Source organism: Leucoraja erinacea, chromosome 1, assembly GCF_028641065.1.
Source record: "Leucoraja erinacea ecotype New England chromosome 1, Leri_hhj_1, whole genome shotgun sequence".
Taxonomy (NCBI): domain Eukaryota; kingdom Metazoa; phylum Chordata; class Chondrichthyes; order Rajiformes; family Rajidae; genus Leucoraja; species Leucoraja erinaceus.
The window spans coordinates 47,508,363-47,525,375 of record NC_073377.1 but is presented as its reverse complement, the minus strand read 5'-3'; the positions used below and the strand labels follow the sequence as shown (position 1 = coordinate 47,525,375).

Here is a 17,013-nt window from a genome sequence, read left to right as displayed (position 1 = left end):
GCACCTGCATGCCTACCTTCAATGACTGGTGTACCATGACACCCAGGTCTCGCTGCATCTCCCCCTTTCCCAATCGGCCACCGTTTAGATAATAATCTGCTTTCCCGTTTTTGCCACCAAAATGGATAACCTCACATTTATCCACATTAAACTGCATCTGCCAAACATTTGCCCACTCACCCAGCCTATCCAAGTCACCTTGCAGTCTCCTAGCATCCTCCTCACACCTAACACTGCCCCCCAGCTTAGTGTCATCCGCAAACTTGGAGATATTGCCTTCAATTCCCTCATCCAGATCATTAATATATATTGTAAATAGCTGGGGTCCCAGTACTGAGCCTTGCGGTACCCCACTAGTCACTGCCTGCCATTGTGAAAAGGACCCGTTTACTCCTACTCTTTGCTTCCTGTTTGCCAGCCAGTTCTCTATCCACATCAATACTGAACCCCCAATGCCATGTGCTTTAAGTTTGTATACTAATCTCTTATGTGGGACCTTGTCGAAAGCCTTCTGGAAGTCCAGATACACCATCCACTGGTTCTCCCCTATCCACGCTACTAGTTACATCCTCGAAAAATTCTATAAGATTCGTCAGACATGATTTACCTTTCGTAAATCCATGCTGACTTTGTCCAATGATTTCACCACTTTCTAAATGTGCTGCTATCCCATCTTTAATAACTGACTCTAGCAGTTTCCCCACTACCGATGTTAGGCTAACTGGTCTGTAATTCCCCGTTTTCTCTCTCCCTCCCTTCTTAAAAAGTGGGGTTACGTTTGCTACCCGCCAATCCTCTGGAACTACTCCAGAATCTAAGGAGTTTTGAAAGATTATTACTAATGCATCCACTATTTCTGGAGCTACTTCCTTAAGTACTCTGGGATGCAGCCTATCTGGCCCTGGGGATTTATCGGCCTTTAATCCATTCAATTTACCCAACACCACTTCCCGACTAACCTGGATTTCACTCATTTCCTCCACCTCCTTTGACCCGCGGGCCCCTGCTATTTCCGGCAGATCATTTATGTCTTCCTTAGTGAAGACGGAACCAAAGTAGTTATTCAATTGGTCCGCCATATCCTGGTTCCCCATGATCAACTCACCTGTTTCTGACTGCAAGGGACCTACATTTGTTTTAACTAATCTCTTTCTTTTCACATATCTATAAAAACTTTTGCAGTCAGATTTTATGTTCACTGCCAGTTTTCTTTCATAATCCATTTTTCCTTTTCTAATTAAGCCCTTCGTCCTCCTCTGCTGGTCTCTGAATTTCTCCCAGTCCTCCGGTATGCTGCTTTTTTCTGGCTAGTTTGTACGCATCATCATTTGCTTTGATACTATCCCTGATTTCCCTTGTTATCCATGGATGCTCTACCTTCCCTGATTTATTCTTTTGCCAAACTGGGATGAACAATTTTTGTAGTTCATCCATGCAGTCTTTAAATGCCTTCCATTGCATATCCACCGTCAACCCTTTTAGAATTACTTGCCAGTCAATCTTGGCCAATTCACGTCTCATACCCTCAAAGTTACCTTTCTGTAAGTTCAAAACCATTGTTTCTGAATTAACAATGTCACTCTCCATCCTAATGAAGAACTCAACCATATTATGGTCACTCTTGCCCAAGGGGCCACGCACAACAAGACTACTAACTAACCCTTCCTCATTACTCAATACCCAGTCTAAAATAGCCAGCTCTCTCGTTGGTTCCTCTACATGTTGGTTTAGATAACTATCCCGTATACATTCCAAGAAATCCTCTTCCTCAGCACCCCTGCCAGTTTGATTCACCCAATCTATATGTAGATTGAAGTCACCCATTATAACTGCTTTGCCTTTGTCGCAAGCATTTCTAATTTCCTGTTTGATGCCATCCCCAACTTCACTACTACTGTTAGGTGGCCTGTACACAACACCCACCAGCGTTTTCTGCCCCTTATTGTTTCGCAGCTCTACCCATACCGATTCCACATCCTCCAAACTAATGTCCTTCCTTTCCATTGCGTTAATCTCCTCTCTAACCAGCAAGACTACCCCACCTCCTTTTCCTTTCTCTCTATCCCTCCTGAATATTGAATATCCCGGGATGTTCAGCTCCCAGCCTTGGTCACCCTGGAGCCATGTCTCCGTGATCCCAACTATATCATAATCATTAATGGCTATCTGCACGTTCAACTCATCCACCTTATTACGAATACTCCTTGCATTGAGACACAAAGCCTTCAGGCTTGTTTTTACAACGCTCTTACCCCTTATACAATTATGTTGAAAAGTGGCCCTTTTTTGATTTTTGCCCTGGTTTTGTCTGCCTGCCACTTTTACTTTTCACCTTGCTACCTATTGCTTCTACCTTCATTTTACACCCCCCTGCCCCTCTGCTCTTGTACCCATCCCCCTGCCACATTAGTTTAAATCCTCCCCGACAGCAGTAGCAAACACCTCCCCAAGGACATTGGTTCCATTCCATTCCAGGTGCAGACCGTCCTGTTTGTACTGGTCCCACTTCCCCCAGAACTGGTTCCAATGCCCTAAAAATTTGAATCCCTCCCCCTTGCACCATTTTTCAAGCCACGTATTCATCTGCAATATCCTCCTATTTCTGCTCTGACTGGCCCGTGGTACTGGTAGTAATCCAGAGATTATTACCTTTGAGGTCCTACTTTTAAGCTTATCTCCTAGCTCCCTAAATTCATCCTTTAGGACCTCATCCCTTTTTTTACCTATATCGTTGGTGCCAATATGCACCACGACAACTGGCTGTTCACCCTCCCCCTCCAGAATGTTCTGCAGCCGTTCAGTGACATCCCTGACCCTTGCACCAGGGAGGCAACATACCATCCTGGAGTCTCTTTTGCGGCCGCAGAAACGCCTATCTATTCCCCTGACAATTGAATCCCCTATTACTATTGCCCTTCCACTCTTTTTCCCCCCCTCATGTGCCGCAGAGCCACCCATGGTGCCATGAGTAAACATGCCATGAGCATATCTGGAGAACATGGACAGTCTGAAGAAGGGTTCCAACCCAAAATATCACCTGCTCCCTCCAGAGATGCAGCCTGACCCACTGAGTTACTCCAGCATTTTTTGTCCATCCACTTTTACTCATTCCTCTCCTTTCTTGTAAAAACATTGGGCCATATAAGAAATAAATGTTACGAGCAACTGAAACAACAGAAAGATACAAAATGTATGCACAAACATTTATTCAATTGGTGAAGATGTGCAAGAATTTATACAATTTTACATACATCTAATCTACTGTACATACGGCTGGCGGGACATAACTAGAAAATACATTTACTCAATGGTAAGAGATGCTGGCACAATTGAAGTTGGCTCAGCTTTATTAGATCTTATTTGTTCTTCCCCATCACCAAATATCATCAAAATTTGCTGGTTCCAGACTTCTTCCCCCCCCCCCCCCCCTACCCCCAAGTGAAAAGTCTTATTGCATCTAATCTGTTAAATCCATTCAGAATGTTTCCACTGAGGTCACCTCTCAATTTTCTACATTTCAAAGCCTACTGGCCCATTTTGAACAATCTTTTCTTGTGAAATACCTTTGTTATCTCAGGAATCAATCTGATGAAGTTAGTTTTGACTCTAGATGAAGTTGCAAAATGGAAATTTTGATTTGCCTCCTCAATATACATCTTTCTTAACTGCATTCTCACTGAGGTCAAAATATTAGTATTGTTAATTATATACTTTTTCTCAAAGTACATGGAAGTTCATTAGCTGCAATAGGTAGTGACTACTTTCTTCTCTTTGCTTTGATCTACAATCAAGACTTGAATTGAAGCTGCCACAGGAAGAATGTTAATACTGTTAAAGAATATTATGGTACATGATACATGAGAATTATGAACATGACGTACCGGAATTGTGTTTACTCCAGTGAGGTACAAAAGTTGACTGTTGTCTTTTGTGGTTACTGGTATTTTAACAGTAACAATGGCAGTCTGAACAGGAAAAAGTCCAGTGTTGATCTATAAAATAAAACATTTGTGGATTAATTGCATTCCCAATTATAATGCATGCATCCATTCACGTGTAACTTTTAAAATAGTATTGCTTCATTTCTTGGAATTTGCTAGAATTCATCAGATGTGGACAGACATTTCAATGCAAGCAGTATCCATAGGAACATCTTGGGGTGGGGGGTTAAGGTTTACACTCATCGGGGTGGTTCAACTTATCCAGTTAGCACAGCACCAAAGATATAGCAGCAGCATGGAGAACATACTTCAAATCATAATCTTAGTCACTTAAATCTCAGCATAGATTCATCGAGTTGTACAACAGAAAAGGCTAAAAGGGCAATACGGAGAGAAAAGATGAAGTACGAATGTAAGCTAGCCAATAATATAAAAGAGTACAGCAATCGTGTCTACGGATATATAAAGAGTAAAAAAGAGGCAAGAGTGTTCGTTGGGCTGTTGGAGAATGATGCAGAAGTGATAACAGGAAATCAAGAAATGGTCGGGGAATAACATTTTTGCATCAGTCCTTACAGTGGAAAGCTCCAGCAGTGTGCCTGCAACCCTAGAGAGTCTGGCGGTTGAAGTTAGTGGAGTGACGATTACTAAGGAGAAGGTGCTAGGAAAGGTGCTAAGATTTTAGAGTCTATTATAAAGGATGAGGTTACGCAGTACTTGGAAGTTCATGATAAAATAGGCCGAAGTCAGCATGGTTTTGTAAAGGGAAGACCTTGCCTGATGAATCTGCTGGAGTTCTTTGAGGAAGTTAATAGCAGGACAGACAAAGGGGAGACTGTAGATGTTGTATACCTAGATTTTCAGAAGGTCTTCGATAAGTTGCCACACGACAGGCTGCTAGGGAAGATGAGAGCCCATGGTATTAAAGGGAAGATACTAGCATGGATAGTGGGTTAGCTAAATGGCAGAAGGCAAAGAGTTGCAATAAAAGGTGTTTTGTCAGGTTGGCTGCCAGTGACTAGTGGAGTTCTGCAAGGGTCAGTGCTGGGACCCCTTCTCTTCACATTGTATAATAATAATTTATATAAGGGGATTGAAGGTTTTGTGGCCAAGTTTGCAGATGACGCTAAGATAGGTGGAGGGGCAGGCGGAGTAGAGGAAGCAAGGACTCTGCAGAAGAACTTGGGCAGGTTAGGAGAGTGGGCAGAGAAATGGCAGATTAAATTCAGTATAGCAAAGTGTAGAATCATGCATTTTGGTAATAAGAATAAAGGTGTAGATTATTTTATGAATGGAGAGAGAATCCAGAAATCATAGGTGCAAAGGGATGGGAGTTCTGGTGCAGGACTTCCAAAAATTTAATTATGCAAGTCGAATAGTCGCAAGTCTGTAGTAAGGAAGGTAAATTCAATGCTATCATTTATTTCAAGAGGGCTTGTATACAAAATCAGAGATGTAATGCTGAGGCTCTATAAGGCACTGGTCAGGCCACATTTGGAGTACTTTGAGCAAATTGGGGCCCCATATCTGAGGAAGGATGTGTTAGCTCTGGAGAGGGTCCAGAGGAGGTTTACAAGAATGATTCCAGGAATGAGTGGGTTAGCATATGATGAGTGTTTGACAGTAGTGGGCCTGTACTCGCTGGAGTTTAGAAGGTTGAGGGGGGACCTCATTGAACCTTACAGAATAATGAAAGGCATAGAGTGGATGTAGAAAGGATGTTTCCACTGGTGGGAGAGTCTAGGACCAGAGGTCATAGCCTCAGAATTAAAGGGCGCTCTTTTAGAACGGAGATGAGTGAGGTGGAACTTCGTTAGTCAGAGGGTAGTTAATCTGCGAAACTCAGAAGGGGAGCCTCTGCAGAAGGCTGTGGAGGCTAGGTCAGTACATATTTGTAAGGCAGAGATAGACAAATTCTTGATTAGAACCGGTGTCAAGGGTTATGGGTAGAAGGCAGGAAAATGGGATTCGGAGGCAGAGATCAGCAATAATTGAATGGTGGAGTAGACTCGATGGGCCGAATGGCCTAATTCTACTCCTATAACTTGTGAACTTATGAACACAGAAACGCTCCCTTTGTCAGCATTTTTGGTTTTCGGCAACATTTTTTCTTATCGGCAGTGATCCCAATTGTCTTTATTAGAACCATATCGTTCCATGCTTTGCCTATTTAAGTGTCTATCCGATTGACTTTTAAACATAGCATATCTTCTGCATTGGTTCACTCAAAAGCACCGCAGAATTCCTATCCGGTGCCTGAGGTACATCATAGAGTGACACAGTGTGGAAACAGGCTCTTCTGCCCAACTTGCCCACACTGGCCAACATGTCCCAGCTACACTAGTCCCACCTGCCAGCATTTGGTCCATTTCCTTCCAATCCTGTCCTATCCATGTACCTGACTAACTGCTTCTTAAATGTTGGGATAGTCCCAGCCTCTACTACCTCCTCAGACAGCTTGTTCCACACATCCACTATCCTTTGTGTGAAAAAGTTACCTCTCAGATTCCTATTAAATCTTTTCCCTTTCACCTTAAACCTATGTCCTCTGGTCCTCGATTCACCTACTCTGTGCATCTTCCTGATCTATTCATGATCAAGTTCACATTTATTTGTCACATGCACCAATTAAGGTGCAGTGAAATTTGACTAACCATGCAGCCCTATAATCAAAAAGAACACAATACACAATAGAATACAACATGAACATCCATCGCAGTAGAATCAACATTTTTCACTGTGATTGAAGGCAATAATGTTCAGTCAATTTTCTTCCTTTGTCCACCGTTGTCGGGACCATGAACCCTCCGTAGTCACCGCTACGGATGGTCTAATGTACAAGCCCGCTCGTCGGGATGTTCGAAAATCTGACGTCGAGTTGGATCAGAACACACACTCTGCGGCTTGGAGTTCCTGACTTTCTCCGGATTCCCGGCCACTTTCTTACCAGAGACCACAGCTTCACGATGTTATAGGCCACAGGTCGGAGCACTTCTTCTGGTGATCCGCGGCAAGGGATCCCTAACTTCGCGATGGAAAGTCCACACCGCGCCCGCGGCTAGAAGCTCCACAGACTGACAATGTTATAGTCACAATGTTATAGTCTGCAAGCCGGCGGGCGGCGCATTTCTTCTGGCGATCCAAGGCACAGGAGTGCCCCACTCCACGATGTTAAAGTTCACGCCGCGCCTGCCGTTGAAGCTCTGGGCCGGTCTCCGAGAAAGGCTGCACCAATCCAGTTATTAGGCCGCGAGGGGGGTGAAGATGCGACAAAGAGAAAAGTCGTATCTCCATCGAGGTAAGTGACTGCAAAACGGTTTCCCCTATTCCCCCGTCACTACCCCCACACTAAAACATACATTTAGACATACTAAAAATCAAAAATAGTCAAAAGGACGAACATGCTGCTGACAAGACTGCCGCTCACGGCGCCACCCGATAACGGTTCCTCTCTTAATCTGATACACCTCTACGATCACCCGTCATCTTACGCTCCAAAGAATAGAATCCCAGTCTACTCAACCTCTGCCTATAACTCAGACCCTCTAGTCCTGGGAACATCCTCATCAATATTTTCTGTACCCTTTCCAGCTTGACAACATCTTTCCTATAACATGGTGCCCAGAACTGAATACAATACATTTTTGGTCACGTCTTCATAAACCTCAATCAGATTTGTGAGACACGACTTCCCATGCACTAAACCATGCTACCTATCCCTAATCAGCCCTTGTTCATCTAAATGCCTGGAGATTTGTCTACCTTCTTACATGATAGCATATTCAGCACTGGCTGTTCTCAAGTTCCTGCATCAGTGATGTTTTATATCCTATCAACTGGATACACGGCAACAATTTATCCAATTTAATTCACCTGCGGCCTCTCCTGTATCTTCAGCACTGAGCAATGACATAGGACCCACTCGTGAAGCTACTTTCCCCTTGAAACTGCCCATCCTGATTTGAGCATATTCTTCATTATTTGGGGCCAAACGATTGTTATGGGAAAGTGAAATAGAGAGGTACATTTTACAAGTTAGACAAAAATGCTGGAGAAACTCAACGGGTGAGTTGGCATCTATGGAGAGAAGGAATAGACGACATTTCGGATCAAGACCCTTCTTACAAGGTACCTGAAGATGTCCTTGGATAATGAACAGGTTCTATTTTAACCAATGGTCATATGTTAATTTTGTCCGTAAATTGAAAGATTCACATTGATAAAAATACATCTATCGATGCTCCTGAACACATCATCAGTGATGTAACCTGGGGTCATTGGGTGTATCTGATCTTTCAACATCAGACACCCTCACCCAGGCGACCCAGCATGGTTGATCAGACCAGGGTTTGTGTTAGGGTGGCATTCGCTTCTCCCCATTGACCTCCTCTTGATCCAGAGCAATCTCGAGGCCTTCTCCGCTGCCTCTTGAAATGAAATGAAATGAAATGAAATGAAATGATTCAATTTATTGTCATTGTCAGTGTACAGTACAGAGACAACGAAATGCATTTTTAGCATCTCCCTTGAAAGGGAGACACAGGGCGTCGCGGTGTGCCCGCGCCTGCCGCCGTACATTCCATTACAGGCAAAGGTGGGTGAAGTGTCTTGCCCAAGGACACAACGACAGTATGCACTCCAAGCGGGATTTGAACCGGCTACCTTCCGGTCGCCAGCCGAACTCTTAGCCCATTGTGCTATCTGTCGCCCTCTTGTGGTGTTCTTGATGGCTCTTCTCCTCTCCATTCCGTTGATGCCCAGTGCACTCAAGGCTTTGTAGAGCGACCGGCCCTGCAAAACCTCTGCAGCCAACCTCGATGGGCATACACCTTGCCATTCAAGTTTCTTGGCACTCATATAAGCAATAACCTCAAATGGACAATCAATTCAGATCACATTTATAAAAAAGCCAACCAAAGACTTTTCTTTCTCCGCCAGCTCAGGAAGTTCAGAGTGAGGAAACATCTCCTAATCCGGTTTTACACAGCCATCATCCAAAGCATGCTCACTTTAAGGATAAGGGGAAATCCTTTAAAACCGAGATGAGAAGAACTTTTTTCACACAGAGAGTGGTGAATCTCTGGAACTCTCTGCCACAGAGGGTAGTTGAGGCCAGTTCATTGGCTATATTTAAGAGGGAGTTAGATGTGGCCCTTGTGGCTAAGGGGATCAGGGGGTATGGAGAGAAGGCAGGTACGGGATACTGAGTTGGATGATCAGCCATGATCATATTGAATGGCGGTGCAGGCTCAAAGGGCCGAATGGCCTACTCCTGTACCTAATTTCTATGTTTCTATGTTTCATCAATCTGGTCTGGTACAGCAGTTTAGACACTCACTCCCGTAATAGAAACATAGAAACATAGAAATTAGGTGCAGGAGTAGGCCATTCGGCCCTTCGAATCTTCCTGCATCTAGCCTGTCCAACCCCTGAAGAATTTTGTAAGTTTCTATAAGATCCCCTCTCAATCTCCTAAATTCTAGAGAGTATAAACCAAGTCTATCCAGTCTTTCTTCATAAGACAGTCCTGATATCCCAGGAATCAGTCTGGTGAACCGTCTCTGCACTCCCTCTATGGCAATAATGTCCTTCCTCAGATTTGGAGACCAAAACTGTACGCAATACTCCAGGTGTGGTCTCACCAAGACCCTGTACAACTGCAGTAGAACCTCCCTGCTCCTATACTCAAATCCTTTTGCAATGAAAGCTAACATACCATTCGCCTTCTTTACTGCCTGCTGCACCTGCATGCCTACCTTCAATGACTGGTGTACCATGACACCCAGGTCTCGCTGCATCTCCCCCTTTCCCAATCGGCCACCATTTAGATAATAGTCTGCTTTCCCGTTTTTGCCACCAAAATGGATAACCTCACATTTATCCACATTATACTGCATCTGTCAACTACAGAGCATTGTTAACAAAGCATCCAAAATCACCAGCACTCCCCTCCCATCAATAGAATCACTCAATCACAAACGGTCCGTGTCAAGGGTGAAGAAAATCATTTCTGATCCCTCCCACCCAGCTCACCACATCTTCCACCTGCTGCCGTCAGGAAGGCGCTACAGCTCACTGCCCGCCAAAACATCACGATTTAAAAACAGTTTCTATCCACATGCAATTCGAATTCTGAACACCCTATGACAACATCACACAGCCACCTCGTGCATGTACAGTATACTGTATGTTGTTGTGTTTTTATGTTATGTTTGACGGGAATCAGCCTATCAGCCTATTGTATAACATCCTGTACTGAACCTGAATTCCACCAGCTTGACTGTGTGGTCATTAAATAATCTAATCTAATCTTCCAGCCCTGCTTATGGCAGTGGATGACCAGCTCTTCGTAGTATGTGTGACTCAGAATGCTAACCATGTCTCCACAGTATTGTCATGATTGACAACAAAAGCATATAAGACTGATAATAAAGAACAATGACTAAAAGTGGAGGGAGATAGGGAGTGGGGGGGGGGGAAGGAGGGAGAGTGAGCGGAGGGGAGAGTGGGGGAGGGAGAGGGAGAGGGAGGGGAAACTAATTCTGCCATTCGTAGGAATTAATGTATTTTCATACATTGGAATTTAATTTGTATGTAGGGGCGACTAAAGTGAAGATAAATTAAAGTATTTGAAAGGTCACGACTGTGTCCCTGTTTAATTGACAGGTATATTCCGCCCCTAATGGAAAGGGAGGAGTGTAGAAACTTGATGTGAAACGGGCATTCAATGTGCAATACGCTGCAAGAAACAACAAAACTTACTTTGAGTGTAATAATATATTCTGGACCAATATCCTTAAAGTCATTGATTATATCTGGAATGACTTTATCAGGATGGACTTCATAGAAATGTATGTTGGTAGCTCTGTAAATTCAAAAACAATTAACACTGGTGGCGTATGCAGTCATGCTACAAAATATCATGAAATCACAGAGAGATACAGCAGAAAAACTGTCCAGCCCACCAAGTCCGTCTTGACTAATTCTACATTAATCCCATTTTTCTATTCGATCCATTTTCCGATCAACTGATACATTTTTAGGATATGGGAAAGCAGGAAACCCAGGGGAAATTTATGCCGATACATTCCAGGAGAACGTGCAAACTCCGCACAGACAGCACTGAAGATCAAGATTGGTTCTTGGGAAATGTACGCAACCGCTCTACTCGCTGTGCAATTGTGCCAGCCACATTCATTCATCACCTTTTGATCAATATTTTAAAGAAACAGAGAAACATATGAAATGAGAAAGGGTGAGCTATTCAACCCTTAAAGTCGACTTTTCCTTTAAAATATTTAATGTTATGCTGTTTAAGTCATATTAGGTCATTTATTAGCATATGGGATTTCAACATTCAAACACAAATAGCTTAAATTGTCCACAGCAGATCATGGATGTGCAGCCAACCATCATGAGATGTGTATTAGCAACTTAAATTGTTGTGCAGTTTTAGTTTTTATTTTAGAGATACAGCATGTAAACAGGTCCTTTGGCCCACCGAGTTTTATTTTTTATTTTAGAGATACAGCATGTAAACAGGCTCTTAGGCCCACCGAGTCCTCGCTGACCATTGATTAATTGTTCATATTATTTATGTTATCCCACAGTCGCATCCACTCCCGACTCACTCGAGGGTAATTTACAGAGGCCAATTAATCTACAAATCTGTACATTTTTGGGATACGGGAGGAATCCAGGAGAACACCTGGAGGAAACCCACATGGAGAATGTGCAAACTCCACACAGACAGCACCCAAGGTCAGGATCGAACCCAGGACTCTGGCCCTGTGAGGCAGCAGTTCCACTAGCTGAGTCACTGTACTGTCTGGGTGGCAGCACTTGTGATGGACCTCCCCATGATTGTCTGCCCTGTTGTCTGTTTGTTAGTTGCTTTTGGTTGAACTGTGGAATACTCATTTCTCACAGTTTTCAGGCTCATTGAGATTTATGAACAAAATGGTCTGCTGGTAGAAGGTGAGCTGACCTTCTTATTTGATTTAATTCAGTCAGTTTACATTAAAAAACATATTTTTGTGCGAGAAACTTTATTTTAATGGTTGTCTGTGATCAAACAGATGATCACCCTTAGTGCATTACTGTTAATGGAGATGCAACAAACAGTAGATGTGCAAACTCCACACAGACAGCACCCATGGTCAGGATCAAACCCAGGTCTCTGGTGCTGTGAGGCAGCAACTCTACCGCTGCGCCACTGTGCTGCAGTAAATAAAATGACCTACATTAACTTCACAGAGGCTGTGGAAAGGTTAACAGCAATGGTGGAACAATAAAACAAGTTGTTTCCCATTACATATTGATAATTTTGATGAATATTTGGTGTATGGAACATAAGCTGTTGATTTAGATGTTCTGTTAAAAGGCGAATGGAGATCATTTAACTAACTGAGCAGAATGTTGGAAGAGAATAACGTGATGAATAATACAGGTGTTTCTACTATAACACATAATATAAATCGGAAATAACGTGAATGAAGAATCAGGGTACACTATCTGCATCACGTGAACCAGTTTGGTTATAACGTAATTTTAATTGAGGACTCTAGCGAACCACTGAACATTTACTTTGGAAAATGACATACAGGAAAAAAAAGATTTTTTTTTTTTTCCATGTAACCTCCCCGTAGCTATCAGACATTACTTTCTGTTACTTTAAGCCTGGCTGGCCATGAAAATTGACAAGCAATTGCTTCATAGAAACATAGAAAATAGGTGCAGGAGTAGGCCATTCGGCCCTTCGAGCCTGCACCGCCATTCAATATGATCATGGCTGATCATCCAACTCAGTATCCCATCCCTGCCTTCTCTCCATACCCCCTGATCCCTTTAGCCACAAGGGCCACATCTAACTCCCCTCTTAAATATAGCCAATGAACTGGCCTCAACTACCTTCTGTGGCAGAGAATTCCACAGATTCCCACTCTCTGTGTAAATATCCAAAGTATCCATTGATACTTGAACAACTAATTTTAATTAGTGCAAGGCTGAAACTCGCAATCCCCAAATCCCCTCCATACCTTGAGAAGAGAATTTCAGCATCGTACTGTATGGTGAAATCAACTCTTCCTTTATTGTTGAACTCAGTTTCTGGGCGCTCAATACTGTCACTATGAAGTAAAGTAGCTGTGTTATTAAAAATAGAAACATAGAAGAAATATATATATTTTTTAATTGTGAATTATTTGTATTATAATTTAAAATGTATACCTTACAGCGTGGAATATCACAAATGTATCTCTCCTTGGTTCTTCAAAGTTAAAGTCAAAATTGACAACAAAATTGACCTATCAACGGATGAAAAGTGAGGCAATATATTTAATTTGAGTCAACAGTCAAGAGTCAATTTAATTGTCATTTGGACCCTTTGAGGTCCAAACGAAATGCCGTTTCGTTTTCTTGAGCTAAGTTGAGCTTTTCTTTGGCATATTTAATCACAGGAAAAATGCAACAATGACACACATTTTGACCAAGCAATTACAGTAACCTAGGATTAGGCATGAGGATAATTTTAGACTAAAGAACATTTCATGAATTGTGAGAGATTTGATGACCTTTCATCAGGGCAGGGTATTCACAGTGAATGGTGGGGCCAAGGGGAGAGTTGCAGAGCAGAGGGATCTAGCAGAGCAGGTACATTGTTCCCTGAAAGCATAGGTAATGTTAGGCAGAGGGGTGATGAAGGATTTTGGTACACTGGCCTTCATCAGTCAAGATACTCTTCCGACTCTCAATCTGAAAAAGGGTCTCGACCCGAAACATTTTATATTCCTTTTCTCCAAAGATGCTCTCTGACCTGTTGAGTTACTCCAGCTTTTTGTATCTATCTACAGAGTATAGAAGTTGGGCCATAATGTTACAATTGTACAAGAGGTTGGTGAAGCTGCACAGAGTATTTTGTTCCATTTTTGGTCACCCTAGCTGGATAGAGTATGGAGAAAATTTATGAGGATGTTGCCAGAATTGGAAAGCCTGAACTGCAGAGAAAGTTTGGTTAGGCTGTGACTTTATCTCTTAGAGCACAGAAAATTGACGGATGATCTTATGGAGGTGTATAAAACAATGATGGGAATAAATAGGGTGAACACATAGAGTATTTTATCCATAGTAGGGGAATCAAAAACCAGAGGATGTAGGTTTAAGACAATATTTGGGACAATATTTAATCAAAATGTGATGGAAACTCTTTTACTCAGGGGTATATGAAACAAGCTGCTAGAGGAGGTAGTTGAAGCAGATATGAATACAGCATTTAAAAGATACTTGGACAGATACATGAATAGGAAAGCGTTTATGGAATATGGGCTAAATGCAAGTGAATGAGAATAACTTAGATGGGGCATCTTGGTCAGCATAGAAGAGTTGGACTGAAGGGCGCGTGTCTTTTCTGTAAGACTATGACTACAAAGGTTTACATATTAATAAGAGTAAGGGGTAGGCCATTTAGAACTGAGATAACGAAAAACGTTTTCACCCAGAGAGTTGTGAATTTGTGGAATTCTCTGCCTCAGAAGGCAGTGGAGGCCGACACTGAATGTATTAAAAAAGGAGTTAGATAGAGCTCTTAGAGATAGTGGAATCAAGGGATATGGGAGGAAGGCAGGAACAGGGTACTGATTGTCGATGATCAGCCGTGATTACATTGAATGGTGGTGCTGGCTCGAAGGACCGAATGGCCTACTCCTGTACCTATTGTCTATGTACAGTATCTATGTATCTACAGTATGATTCTGAATTCTAAATGATATTGTTTGATTAAAAAGTTTTCAACCTGACCCTGAAGTATTATTTCTCCAGGATATCTGATGGCTGGCATCTAGTTGGTCAATCAATATGCTCAAAAATCATTAATTATTTTTAATTTAATTTGTGCGGTACTAAAGAAATTACAAACAACCTAAAAATAACTCACCTTATCTCCTCCTCGCAATAATGGGTGCCCAATGTCACAAGATATTGATTGTGGGTCTACAATTATACATGGAACTTGAACATTATCAACCTGTCAATATAAAAGAGTTAAATACACATCACAAATAATAAATTTAAGCATTTGCCTTTCAAAATAGTTGTCTAATACTGTATATATCTATAACTATTTTAAATAGCCAGAAACCCTACTTCTGATTAGATTACAACATTTTGCAAGGAAAGTATTTCACTAGTAATAGTGGAACAAAGTTGGAAAAGAATAGCCGGTAGTTTAGCATAGGGCTCTATCATACCTCCTCTGAATAGTCTTCTGGCACACAGCAAACTTCTCCAGATTGCCAAACATGGCAAAAGATCAGAAAGTTTGACCATATAGTTTAGCTTATGGGAGTCCAGTCATTAAAATTAATGTCTTGACAGAGAAATAAATACATTTTCACAAGTTCACAATTGCACAGTTGAAGCATGTGGAAGGCACTGTTGATATTTAGTGGCTGGAGATAAAATTGCAGGAAGCACACAATAGAAAGGTAGCCCTAGGTTAGAGTCTAAATGCACGACTTCTATGCAAGTGCAGATGAATGGGGAGATGGGTGGGGATTTCCTCATTGATGATGGCCATTATGTGACAGTCATGTGGAAGTAATTTTAATTGTAACAGAAATGCCAGCCTCCTTTTCTCTCAGATGAAGCATTAAGTGAAACAGACAATCATTTACCTTAGTAATTTAATTGCAGACATAAAGTATACAAATAAAATGTTCTACTCACTGAGGAAAAAAATATGTTTTTAGAAAACTTTATGTTGACTTTTGCATTAAACGCATTTTCCTTCTTGTTCTCTGTCTCTACATTAATTGTTATCCGTTTGTTCTTGCTGCTAACAATGTATGGTGTTGTTCTATTGGTATTAAAAACATATTAATTTTAGTATACATTCAGGAAAGTCCAATGCAAAATATACATTTTATTCAAATAAACACAAATTTCTACTATTATTATTATTATTATTCAAAGAAATGTTAATCAATGTATTATTGTACATCACAGATACACTAATAAATGCATCTCAACACAGCCTACAATTCACAGCCATGTATTTAAAGAAAATATTATTTCATTGTCTTGTTGATATCCTGTTTGATATGCCTTGGTCCTGTCCTTTCTCTCGTTTTCAAAAGGAAGGGTGATTAAAAGCTATAATTGAGTAACAATTAATGTGCTTGAACTTCCGGTTCAAGTGTGAATAGGTTAATTGGCCTCTGCAAATTACCCCTAGTGTATCGGGAGTGGATGCGAAAGTGGGAGAATATAGAACTAGTGTGAACGGGTGATCAATGGATAACATGGAATCGGTAGGACGAAGAGTTTGCCTCTCTGCTGCATCTTTCAATCTTTCAACCTAAAATATGTTCGGCCAGAAACATGGAGAAATATCAGTTTGCTCTGATTCTCAATGGCACCTACTTTTGATTTGTGTTTGGGATGTGGATAATACTAACATGGAAGATTGCATGGTCCATCCATTACCATGGAAGAACTATTTCGAAGTTGCATGGTATGGATTTGAACATATTCTCAATGTATATTTCCCCTCAATTTGATGGACACGTCTTGGGGATAGTCCGCATTACAGTAGGAAGATGCTGCATGTCTTCAGATTTCTGAAGGTATATAAAACTCCAGGTATATAAATCACCATATATCCAGGAACACTGTGGGAAGGTAGAGGATAAATTCACAGGAGCCCTGGTTGAGATATATGCAACATCATCATTCGCCACAGGTGACCGGAGGGGGGCTAATGTTATGCCTTTATTTAAGGGCTACAAAGGAAAAACTGTAAACTATAGACCTGTTCAGAGCACTGAAGTTGAGATTACAAGAAAATACTGAGCCTGAAATCTTCAGCAAAACAGAAAGTGCTGGAGTAACTCAATGGGTCAAGCAGCACCTTTGGAGGGAATGGACGAGCAGCATTTTGGGTCGGGTTCCTTCATCCGACTGATGGCAGTGAAAAAGCTGGAGAGAAGAGGTGATGGAAGGTCACACCTGGTAAGTGATAGGTGGACACGTGAGGGGGTAGACACAAAATGCTGGAGTAACTCAGTGGGACAGGCAG

At 41.9% G+C, this 17,013-nt stretch overlaps 1 protein-coding gene across 1 annotated transcript in view; it reads right to left on the bottom strand.

Annotated features, from left to right (window-relative positions):
• Nucleotides 1-17,013, bottom strand: part of itga2.2 (integrin, alpha 2 (CD49B, alpha 2 subunit of VLA-2 receptor), tandem duplicate 2) — a 146,894-nt gene that overhangs the window by 12,514 nt on the left and 117,367 nt on the right. Inside the window, exons 20-25 of the mRNA XM_055633986.1 lie at nucleotides 15,663-15,792; nucleotides 14,872-14,961; nucleotides 13,170-13,246; nucleotides 12,980-13,069; nucleotides 10,704-10,806; nucleotides 3,882-3,992 (exon numbers count right to left, since the gene is read on the bottom strand). Of these exons, the coding sequence (XP_055489961.1) occupies nucleotides 3,882-3,992; nucleotides 10,704-10,806; nucleotides 12,980-13,069; nucleotides 13,170-13,246; nucleotides 14,872-14,961; nucleotides 15,663-15,792 (601 nt within the window). The remainder of the gene's footprint in view (nucleotides 1-3,881; nucleotides 3,993-10,703; nucleotides 10,807-12,979; nucleotides 13,070-13,169; nucleotides 13,247-14,871; nucleotides 14,962-15,662; nucleotides 15,793-17,013) is intronic.